Consider the following 11542-nt stretch of genomic DNA (forward strand, 5'->3'; position numbering starts at 1 on the left):
ACCCTCTGGAGGAAGTGGCTTTAAGGGGGAGCTGGAGCCCCAGTGTGAGGCGGGAGCTCCTGAGAGACTGGGGAGGGGCCACCCGCAGGACGTTCTCCCTGAGGAGGACAGCAGGCCCCTGTCCCGCATCCCAGCACTGACCGCTGGGCCCGGCACACAGAGAGGCCTCAAAGTCAAGGCCCAGCAGGGGCGGACAGAGAACCCACCTACAGGGTGTGCACAGTGGGCACAGACGCAAGCAGGTGCCCAGCAAATCAGCAGCTGAAATAGGAGGGAACCCCCACCAGGGCGGCCCACCCCCCGCCCACCCCAAGCTTCACCTGTGGCCTCAAAGCTGCGGGGGCCCATAACCCCGCACTCTCCCTGAGTGCCCCGGGGCCCGCCGGCCATCGGCTGCTTCAGGCCGTGTGGCCACCGCACAGGGGCGGGCAGGCGGCGGACGGGCTTGTCGGGCCGGGACCCCTGGAGGAAGAGCTGCTGGCGAGGCGGGAGGCGGGGGCGGCCCCTTCCTGGCGGACTCCCCCGTCCTGTCCTGCCAGGATCGCTGTGCCAGAAGCGACGTCTCCGCCTGCCTCGGGACCCTGCTCCAGTAAATGAGGGCAGCGCCCCCCCGGAGCCCCCACCACCAGCCAGAGGCACCCCCCTGCCTGGAGAGCACCAGGAGGCCGCTCCCCGCTGGCCAGCGCCCGGGGCCGGGCAGGTGAGGGCCTCAGTCCAGGGTCCGGGGCACCCTGGGGGTGGGGGGCCCAGAGGGAGCAAGTCCTGCCCCAGCTGCCCCCTCCCTGGGCAGGGCGGTCACCGGTGGGGCGGCCGAGGTCTGGCCGAGAGCCCGGGAGGCTGCAGGGCCACAGGAGCCGGAGCTGAGGGTGGGACGGAGAGAGGTGGGGCGAAGTGGCAGCCCCACAGGGCTCCGAGCAAGTTGGGTGCCCGGTCACGCTGGGGGTGCTGAGCAGGAGGGGAAGCAGAGTGGGGCTCAGTGAGGCTGTGGGGCGCGGTGGGCCAAGCCAGGGCCGGGAGGAGGGGCGCAGGGAAGGGACCAGTTCAGCAAGGGGCGGGTGGCCTGACCTCAGCCGGTAGTCACCAGGCGGGGGGCAGGCCCCTGGGGCATCCCCGCAGGGGGCGGGCCATGAGGGGGGCCCAGCCTGGCACTGGCGGCTCCCGTGGCGGGCTCTGCGCCAGGCTCTGTGCCAGACCCCCAGAGCCTCAGCGCTGGCGCGACTCCTGGCAGGTGCCCCTGGGCCCACACAGCGAGGCCCGAGGCTCTGGGTCGCCCCAAGCTTCCCCACCGCGGCTCTGGCTTGGCCCTGGCGCGCTGGGCCCCTGCACCCTCCCTGGTCGTCCCGGCCCAGGCCCCAGGCGGTCCCCTCTAGCACCGAGCGAGGCTCAGTGAGGCCACGGGCCTGGGCAGAGGACAGGCCTGAGACCCAAGCTCAGCTGGCGGGTGCAGAGGCCACACGGACGTGGCCAGGCCGGGCACAGGGTCCTGCTGGGGTGCGAGGCAGCCCCGGGGGTGTGTGACAACAATCGCAACCCCATGGGGGGCCGGCGGAGGCAGGCTGACCCTGTGTGGAGCAGCCGGTGGCCCCCAGGCTGGGGCTGGGCTGGGCTGGGGCCGAGGGCAGGCCGGCAGGGGTCTCCACGTCCACCTTCTTCCCTCAGCGGGCCCCACGGCCAGACCCCCAAGGCGGCAGCCGGGCTCCAGGCTCCCGCCCACTGGGCTCACCGCCTCCTGCTTCCAGCTGCTCCCCGCCCCTGGAGGGCCCCCCCCGGAGGAGCCACCCCTCCATCCTGAGACGGAGCCCCTCGGTGTGCCCCGACAGCGGGCCTGCACCCCAGAGGCCCTCGAGGCACGTGCGGTTCCGGGAGCCCCTGGAGGTGGCCGTCCACTGTAAGAGGCTCGGCGGGCCAGCCAGGGCCAGAGGCAAGGCAGTGACCTTGTGGAGCGGGGACACAGGTGTGGCCTCGGGGCTCCCAGGGGACCCCCCACCACCCATCCTCAGGGCCCAGCCCGGCAAGTCCAGGCTGCCCCTCGAGGAGGGAGCCTCTGCCGCCCAGGGCTCCGGGGCCACCCCCTCCCCACCCGCATGAGCGCCCCACCAGGCTGGCCTCACCCCACGAGGGAGCTGGGGGGCCGGCCCGGCAGCAGAGACTGCGGACAGGGCCCGGGCCCTGGGCCCCGTGAGCTCGCGCGGGCAGGACCGCCCCAGGGAAAGAAGGGCCAGAGCACCGAGGGCAGCCGCAGGGGCCGGGCGGGGGGTGGGGGGCTCAGAGCCCTGACTGCCCCCCGCCTCCTCCCCAGACATCGTGGGCAGAGAGCCCAGCGCCACTACCGGCCCCAGGGCCAAGGGTGAGTTGGGGCCGTGCCTGGTTCTGCCCCGGGTGGGCTCTCGCTGGGAGGCCCAGGCGGGGGCGGGGCTCCTGTCCCGCAGGGCTAGGGCATCACCCCAGGGGCCCCATCGAGGGGCCAGTGGTACCAGCCACCAGGGGCAGCACCAGGCCACCCCACTGGAGGAGGGGGCCCAGGGGTCCTCGCTGGGCAGCCAGCTGACGGGCCTCTCGCCCCCAGAGCCCGGCCGGCGGTGTCCTGGGGGCGGCTCCCCGCGCCTGCGGCTGCTGTTAGGGCTGTTGGGGCTGGGGCTGCTGGGGCTGGGGCTGCTTTGGGGCCACACCCAGCCCCTCGCCCCGGCCCTGGACGCCCTGTGGGCCCGGCTGCTCAGCCTCGTCCTGCGCCTCCGGCTGGCGCCCTGACCTGCTGGCGCTGCCTCCTGCGGCTGTGACGGGCACCCCAGCGGGGGGCCTGCACAGACCCTGGCAGGTCTGGGGGGCCCCAGCTGCCTGTCTGGAGAAGTGCACGGTAAGCCCAGAGATGGGCGGGGCAGCTGGGGCCCCACTCCCATCAGCACAGTCCCTCCTGGCACACATGCCAGGGTCCACCGTGGGGCCCGTTGGCAAAAGGCCCCCACAGGCCCCAGCCCCCCACCCTTTAGACCCTCCCTTGTCCCAGAGGGACCCCACACCGAGGCCAGGCCCCGGCCCTGAGCTGTGGGACGCCTGGGGCTGGGGAGGTGCCACCCCACGGGCCCCGCGCACAGCCTCTGAGCCCGAGCCCCTGGGGATCCTCCCCACCCTGGGAAGATGCATCCCCCCAAAAACTCCCAGGAAGGCGCTCTTGGGGGTCGGTCGGGTGTGGGGCAGGGAGGGTCAGGAAGGGCCTGAGCGCAGCCTCCCCGGGACCCCTGCCCGCACCCACCGGCTGCAGCCGCCGGGATGGCTGCGGCCCCGCAGGGAGCGGCCTGGGGGGGGGTGGCCCCCCGCAGTCAGGCGCTGGGAGGAACAGCGGGAGTCCTCGCTCGCCTGGACCAGCTCAGACAGCGTCCACGGTGGCCTGGGCCGGAGTGCCCTCTCGAGGGTCATTCTGTCCCCGTTACTGAGCTGGGGGACTCAGACTTCCTAGCAAACACCAGCGGCCGCAGTGGGGCAATGGCCGTGGGGTTCACTCTGGGCTGAGGCTGGTACCCCCCGACATGCCCCAGCCTCAGAGCAGCTCTCTGGGGCCTCCTCGGCTTCAGGACCCCGGGCGCCAGGAGGGGCGTCCAGCAGCGAGGGCCGGTTCCCAGGCGCAGCGGCCCGTCTGGATGCGGCAAGGCGGGGCCCTGAGGGGCGGGGGGCGCAGCCCGGCCCCGATGCCGAAGCCGCAGACACACCTGGCTGGAGCGCGGCCAGGCGGGGAGAAGCACAAGCGCCCCCCGAGACGGAGACGCTTTATTTCCACTTGGAGGAACAGACACACTGGCGGAGGCTGCCTCGCGGCGGGACAATCACAGGCGTGTCCACAGCCAAGTGCAGGGGAGGAGCAGAGCCGCGGGGCCCAGCCCACTGTCCTCGTGCCCCTTCCTGGGGGCTGGGGGGCTGGGGGGCCTGGCGCCAGCGACGGCCCCTGCAGGGGACACCCACATGCAGGCCAGGGGCCCCAGGACCCCGACCGGCTCCGAGAGCCGGAAGCGTGGCAGCCCGGGGCTCCAGACCCCGCGCCCGAATGGGGGGCCCCGCCGAGCTCCCAGGGACCGGGAGGGCCCCTGGTCGACACGCAGAAGCCAGGACCGGGCGAGGCCAGGTGTGCTGCAGGCCTGGGGTGCCCCCTGCCCCCCAGGATGCAGAGCACTGCCGGACGTGGGCCGGGCCCTGGGCAGAGCGGGCTGAGGGACCGGCTCGGCCAAGCAGCGCCCACAGCGCCCGCTCGCGGGGCGGAGGCGGCGAGTGCCCGCCCATCACGGGCAGCTCAGACTGCGGGCTCGCACTGCGGGCACACTCGCACACGCTCACACTCATGTGCATGCCCGCACACACCACACCCCCGCACACGCACCCAGTCAGGGCCCCCCCACAGTGCAGGTCTGGGGCTCGGGGGCCGCCGCCGTGCGGGCGCCCGCGGCCTGGGCCTTCCCATGAGCTCGCCGGCCCCGGCGCTGGCGCTGGCGCAGAGGACGCGGCCTCCAGGGACCTGCTCGGGCTGCAGCCGGGAGGCAGTGGCTACCACCCCGGGTGAGCTGACCGCGGGGCCGGGGCTGGTCAGCGGGGCCCAGGGGCTGGCGTGGCCAGGCCCAGCAGCACAGGCGCCCGCAGGGGCCAGGGGCACACACAGAGCTCTGTGCACCCTGGAGGCCGCCCACAGCCCCACACCGGCGGGAATCGGGGTGCCGGGGCGGGGTCCCCTCTCCGCACGGGGCTGGGGCAGCCGGGCAGACTGCCCGCCCTAGATGACTGCGCTCTTCTCCTCCTGGAAGGAGGCGCGGGGGCCCGGCCCGGCCAGCAGCAGCTCCTTCTCGTGCAGCAGGCTGTCCAGCAGGTCCTCGCGGCGGTAGCTGTGGCAGACGCGCAGGAAGGCCAGCGCGGTGAGGGCCAGCCAGGCCAGCCATGAGGCCCAGAGGCCGAACTGCAGGAGGGCGAGGCGGGGTCAGGGGCGCCGGACCCAGGCCACCCAGCCGGTCCCGCAGGAAGAGCGGGGTGCGGGGAGGGGGCCGAGGGTGGGGCTCAGCGCCGGGGTGTACCTGCCGGCCCTGGCCCCCACCCCGAGCACCCCGGCTTGGGTCGGGGTCCCTGGAGGAGCAGCCAGATGGCCGTTCGCCCCCAGGCTGGCCTCGGCCCCCACAAACTACCCCGATCTGCTGTTTCCAAACAGCTAGAAGAGAAACAGCCGGAGGGTCCGGCCTGAGTCCCACAGTCCCCGCCGGCCGCCCTCCTCCCGGAACTGGGGCCGGGCCGTGCCTCCCCCAGCCCGCCCAGCGCGCCCCCGCCTCCGGTCCCTCGCCGGTCCTTCCACCCTGCCCCCGCCGGGGTCCCGCCACCCGCAGTGCTGGCCGCCTGGGGTCCGCTTGGGCCTGGGAGGAGGCCCAGGGCCAGTCTGACGGGCAGAGGTGGAAGTGGAGGGGCTGCCCCTCACCCCCGCCAGGTCCCCACCTGCCTGCGCTCCAGGAAGCCACCCCGGAGGGCGGGGTTGCCTCAAACCCTCAGACGCGGCCCCGGCCCCCCTGGTCAGGCACTGACAGCGACGCCCTGCACTTGCCCAGGGGACCCGCTCAGCCAGGACCAACGTCCAGCCGCGCCTGCAGCACCGCCTTCTCGCCCTCCACACCCGCCTTCCGGGCACCTCACCCCTCCCAACCCCTCTGGGTCTCCAAGGTGCAGCTCTTGCCCCTCCTCCAGGCAGCACCCAGCTGCCCGCGCAGCGTCCACTCAGCCTCCCTCGCCTGCGGCACCTCCCTTCGCTGCCAGCCGGTGTCCCTCAGGGGCTGAGCAGCGAGCGGCCCTGCCCCACAGTGCCGCCTCCCTTCCCACCTGGGACCTGCCTAGCTGGCAACCCTGCGTACCCAGGTAGCCCCCCTCCTGGGCAGCCCCCCCACTTGGGCAGCCCCCCACCTGGGCAGCACCCACCTGGGCAGCACCCACCTGGGCAATGGCAAACTGGTCGTAGAAGGCAGAGTTGTCCACGTTCAGCTCCAAGTCGACACCCTGGAGCTCTTTGCAGCTGCAACAAGAGGGGCGGATGCAGCGGCCGTGTCACCAGGCCCAGGGTCGGGGCATCACCCAATGGCACAGGCGCTGCCCACAGTGAGAGGTGGGGCGCTCCACACCTCAGCTGGGGCGTGGGAGCCTGGCCCCTGCCCTCCTGGACACCCTGGCCCAGCCACCGCGGACGGACCTGCAGGCCGCGCCTGGCACACCTGACCCCACCCACACCCGCGCTCCACAGCTCCTCTGCCCGCCCCCCAGGCCCCCGGGGCCACACCCGCCCGCCACCCCGCGCCCCGGCCAAGCCCCGGGTGCCACTGCGCTGCGAGGCCCACCTGTGGGGCACCGAGCCCTTCTCCGTGATGGCGTCACACCACATGGCGAAGCCCACGCTCACGAGGGTGCTGGCGATGAAGACCAGGAAGAGCACGCAGGCGCTGGCCAGGAGGCTCAGGAAGGCGTAGAGGAAGGAGCTGCGGGGCGGGCGAGGGCCGCTGAGGCCACGGGACCCGGCATGGCCCTGGGCTGGACAGCAGGGGCCGCTCCCTGCCCGCAGTGGCCTCAGCCCCCTCCAGGCGCAGGCTGCCCTCCCCCCGCCCCCAGCCCAGCACAGGGACCTGTCGCCCCAGCTCAGGGGCCGTGGCGATGCTGGAGCCCAAGGTTGCTTGGTCCCGGCAGGTCCCCCTTCCCGGACACCACCCACACGGTCACCACCAAGGCCATTCCCCCACAGGGTCCCCAGCACAGCCGGCCAGACCTCTCAGGCCTGGGACGACCCTGCTGGGCCATCCCCATGGCGACCACGAGGCTGCGTGAGCACGTGGGGCCAGGGATTGGCTCCGCAGATGGCTGGTCCTTGCTGGGCCTCGGGTGGCCGCCCTGGGGTGCGCCTGAGGCCGCAGGTGGAGCCGGAGCTGGGAGGGCCAGACCCAGGGGGGGTGCCCCGCCAGGTGGGGGCAGCACTGACACAGGACTCGGGCGGCGGCACCAGAGCCCCGGGCCACACTGGCCGGGTGGGGCTGCGAGGACACCCACGCAGGGCCACCCCGGCACCTGCCCGCGCCCCCCCCCCCAGCTCCTGCTGGACTCTCTGAGGCCCGGCCCCTCCCGCCACGGTGCCCTGGCTGACCTCCCACCTCCTGACAGCCGTGGGGAGACTGGGGCTGCTGAGCAATGATGCCGGGGCGGGGGCAGGCAGGGGCAGGCCCAGGGAGAGGGCCTGGACCCGGGGTGGATGTGGGCTGTGCGGACCTGGGCAAAGGCTGCTGTGGCCCACACAGGGTGTGGACAGGGCCCGCCAGGGAGCCAAGGGCTGGAGTGGCCCCCAGGGGCTGCCCTCAGCCTCTGCATAGCATCACCCTCCTTGGATGGGGAGGGCCCCCAGTGCGCTCATGGGTGCCAGCTGTGCCCTGGCGTGGAGCGGGTGCTGCCTGCAGGAGGGAGGGCTGCGGGTGGCGGGAGATGACAGGGCACATTTGCAGGCCGGCGGAGGGGGTGGGGTCGCGGGCTCGGGAGGCAGGGCCGAGGGCACCGTGCCTGGAGGGGGTGCGCGCGGGCTGGAGTTCCAGGGCCGAGCCCCGGGAGGGCCTCGCACGGCTCCCTGGGGCGGACGGCTTGCCGGTGGGCACGACCCGAGGGCCCACTTACCCCTCGTGGCCGCGGCAGAGGAGGAAGAGCGAGCGCCAGGCGTGCGCGGCGGCCAGCAGCAGCGAGAGGAGGCTGGCGAGCAGGCTGAAGCGGCAGGCGGCCGGCGGGCCCCACTCCTGCACCGTGAAGCGCTCGCGCGCCTGCACCGAGAGGTTGGCGCTCAGCCACATGCCCTCGGTGAAGAGCAGGCAGCGGCCGCGGAAGTCGTGGCCGTTCTCGGACAGCGGCACGAGCGCCACGAAGCTGAAGAGGAAGGCCAGGAGGTGGCCGGCGCCCTGCGCCAGCAGCAGATTGTGGGGCGCCATGGCCGGCGGGCGCGGGGCCGGGCGCGGGGCCGGGGGGGCGGCCCGGCCGGGGCGCGGGGAGGCCGCGGGCAGCAGCCGGCGCGGGGAGGCCGCGCGCGCAGGCCGGGCCGGGGCGCGCGGGAGGCTGCGCAGTGGCGGCGCCGGCGGGTCCTGCGCGCCCCGCCCGGGACGCGCGCGCAGCGGCCGAGCGCGCAGCACGGCGGGCAGCACCGCGGCCAGCTCCGGCCAGCGGGGCGGGCGCCGAGGCCCACCCAGGCACGCGGGGGCGCGGGCCGCGGGGCGGACACCCGGCATGGAAGCCGGGCGGGAGGCGAACTACCGCTCCGTGCCGGCCCGGCCGGCCCGCGCGCCTGCCCCAGCCCTGACGGAGGTCAGGAGGCTGATGTGCGCGGGGCCGGCCGGGGCGCGGGGCGGGGCGGGGAGGGGCCGGGCCCGCGGGGCGGGGTCGTGAGCGCGGGCTCGGCGGCGCCTGGGAAGCTGCGGCACAAAGAGGCCCGGCTGATGTTTCCCAGCCAAACAAGGGCTGCCCCAGGCCCTCGTTACCCCACCCTGGCTGGGCCGGAGGCTGCTGACGCATCAATTAATAGAATTAATGCCTTTCCCAGGTCCCTGTAGGAGTCGGCCACGTAAGCAACGCCAATGAGGGGCTTACAGCTGCATCAGCCCTTTTGTCACAAGCATAAAAAATCTCATTTCATTGCAAAGCAACAGACGCTCACTTTTAAGCCAAGCACTACAGCACGTGTGAATGGAGAGCCTCCCCCACAGCCCCCCGGGGTGGCCACTCAAGACAACCCGGCGCCTGCTTTCCTAGACATGGCGCCCGTGGCCGCACCGGGTCTGGGGCTGAGCTCGCACCGGCTGTGGGCTCCACAGCTCACGGCAGCGATGGCTCCTCTCCGGCCAGGCTGCTGGCCTGAGAGCCGAGGGCCCACGGCACGTCCGTGGGCAGCTGGTGGCCTTTGCCATCCCGAGCGCACGGGCAGGTGGGCACAGCCGTTCCCTGCAAGAGCGGTTCTCGCGGATGGACGGCTGGGCCCTGGGGCAAGCATTGCCAGAAGTCGCCAAACTGGGCCTGACGACGGCCGAGCCACAGCCCCTTCTCCAAAGCCCAGAAACACACCTGCTCTCCATGGAAACACAGCCCGGGCACCGCCACCTCGAAGGCCCGTCACCGAGGTCTGTGCGCTTTGCAGCCATGGCCTCGGCTTCCGTGAGGGCACTTTACCGCGGTCTCTGCCGGCACACACGGAGCCTGGCCTTGTCACCCCCCACCCCGCAGAGGGCACTCAGGCCCCTCGACCGCCGAGCACCCAACTCCTCCGAGGGGTCACGGGCGGGGAGCCCACCTCCAGCTCCCCGGCAGCGGCTGCCCAGCTCACCCGCGGGCGCCGCCATGGGGGCTCAGCCAGGACGAAGGAGGCCACGACAGCCGAGGGGCGGGCTGCGAGGTGGCCAGATGCCCGCCGTGTAAGAGCTCAAGACTGGGGGGTTCCTGAGGATGAGTTCTGTTTAGCCTTCACCGGGCAGGTATTCCCACGATTGAAATAGCTCCAACCGGGCCTCCCCGGTGGCTCAAGGGGTTGAGTACAGCGCTGTGAAGCTGCCCGCAGCCTCTGCAGCAGGAGTTCGATCCCCGGCCGGCCAGAGAGCTATCCACAGGGCACAGCAGACCTCTCCTGTCTCCCCGCTGCTCCCCTCAGCAGTTATTTCAGGGGATCCACCTGTTCTGCTCCCCGCTCTGTCTCTGGGAGTCCTCTTACCTCCGCTCCTCTGGTCTGCACCCCAGCTCTTGTGTGCATAAATAAATGAATCTTAAAAAAAAACTCCAACCTACAAGAAAGTGGAAAACCCCCAAATTCATGTTCGAACGTCAGCACCGTACGAGAATGACGCACAGAGAGAGAAGAGATTTCATTTTAAAATGTGGATGGAAAAGTCAAAGAAAATACGGCGTGTCGAGGGCGGCCTGATGTCCCAAGGAACAAGAAAACGTGGACACGCGGGGCCGGCCTCGAGCACGAGAACGTCCGAGCTCAGGCCCGGCGGCAGCACCGCGAGCAGCAGTCAGGGGAGAAAACTCATTTTTTTGCCCTTTGCAGCTCCAGCCGCGACTTCCCATTGTCTGTTTTTCGATCTGTGAAGAACAAGAAGAAAATGTGCAAAGAGACACGCAAGACAAGCGCGGGGCCCGCGCCAGCCGGATCCTGAGCCCGAGCCTGAGCCCAGGCGGCGCTCCCGGGGCGGGCGGCTGCTTCTCCGAGCTCCCCCCTGATGAAGCCCCGCGCGTCCCAGGACACGGGCTGCCGCGTCCGCATGTCGGGGGCGTGAGAGGACGCGGCGGGGACGGGGGCGGGACACACGCCGGAGTCCGCGCTTGGCCCCACACGCCAGTGCCGGGTCAGGGCTCCGGGGGCAGCGGAGGGGCGGCTGAACCGACACAGCTGCAGCCGAGGCGCCAGCCGATCCCGGGGCCGGGAGCAGGGAGGTCCCTGCGGGGGGCCGGGCCCGGGAGCCCAGGCCGCCCCCAGCACGTGGGCCCCGCAGCTGCGCTGGGCCCTGGGGAGACGCAGGGCCGCGGGGGTCCAGCGCCCAGCTCGTCCTGGCCCCGGGCCAGCGGGCGCCTGGAGCAGGCGCGGTGCCCTGATGCACGCGTGGACTCCGCACACCCAGCTCCGAGACAACGGATGGCCGCGGCTGGGCAAGCGGGAGGCGCTCGGCTCACCCCTGCGATCAGGGATAAGACGGGCCGGACAGCTCCTCCGCGGCCAGGCCGGAGGGGCCAGAGCTGCCTTGCGGGGAGAGCTGGAGGCCGTGGGGGGCCGGGGAGGGGCGGGGGCGGGAGCGCAAGGGCCAGAGAGGGGCACGGCAGGATTCAGGGCACCCGCAGGCCGAGCCTCTATGGGTCTCAGGAGGACAAGGGAGACGCGGGAGCGTGGACAGAGCAGGTGGCCGTGGGCGCTGGCCACTGGGCACCGAGCTCACGGGCGAGTCCTCCCAGACAGGCTGATGCCCAGGCGGCCGCGGGGTGGGGTAGACGCGGGGGCCGTGGGCAGTGCTGGGCCCTGCTGTCCAGCCGCTCGCTCACGGCCTCTCCAGGGCGACGCCCTGTCCCGCGTCTCTTCGCGGCGAGTCCTCGGGCTCCTGCTTTCTAAGGCGACTACGGTTGAGCAGAGGAGGCGGCCGCAGGGCCCACTGTGGCCTCTGCCCACGCCCACCCGGGGTCTGCTGCCTGTCCCACCATCCACCGCCTGAGTGCCCGTCACCCCAGGTGAGCGCACGGCCCAGCGGGCAGGGAGAGGGTCTTCGGTGTCTCCAGGGTGAGCTGCGGGCTGGAGGACGGCGGGGCCCGGCTCTCCACACGGGAGGGGCTCCCCCGCCAAGGACGGTCCACGTAAGCCCTGGTGGTTCCAAGACCACTGAAGCGGGAAACGCGAAACCACGGGGACGGCGGGAGGGCCAGGAGGGCAGGTGCGGCGAAGGCGCAGGACGCAGGCCCCCCTCCGGCGCCCCACAGGCCAGGGAACCCGCTCATGCCGTGGGGCCGGGTCCAGCGCCCAGGCCAGCGGGGGGACCCAGCA

At 72.8% G+C, this 11542-nt stretch overlaps 1 protein-coding gene across 1 annotated transcript; it reads right to left on the minus strand.

Moving 5' to 3' along the window:
• Positions 1 to 3783: 3783 nt before the first annotated feature.
• TMEM179 (transmembrane protein 179) lies at positions 3784 to 7961 on the minus strand (the record flags this gene model as incomplete). The annotated part of the gene is made up of 4 exons (XM_084239601.1): positions 3784 to 4933; positions 5947 to 6025; positions 6345 to 6482; positions 7657 to 7961. The coding sequence occupies 4 exons, from the start codon at positions 7959 to 7961 to the stop codon at positions 4754 to 4756; spliced, it is 702 nt and encodes a 233-aa protein (XP_084095727.1). The 3' UTR covers positions 3784 to 4753.
• Positions 7962 to 11542: the final 3581 nt, after the last annotated feature.

The sequence above is a fragment of the Talpa europaea genome (assembly GCF_964194135.1).
Source record: "Talpa europaea genome assembly, chromosome: 8".
Lineage (NCBI taxonomy): Eukaryota > Metazoa > Chordata > Mammalia > Eulipotyphla > Talpidae > Talpa > Talpa europaea.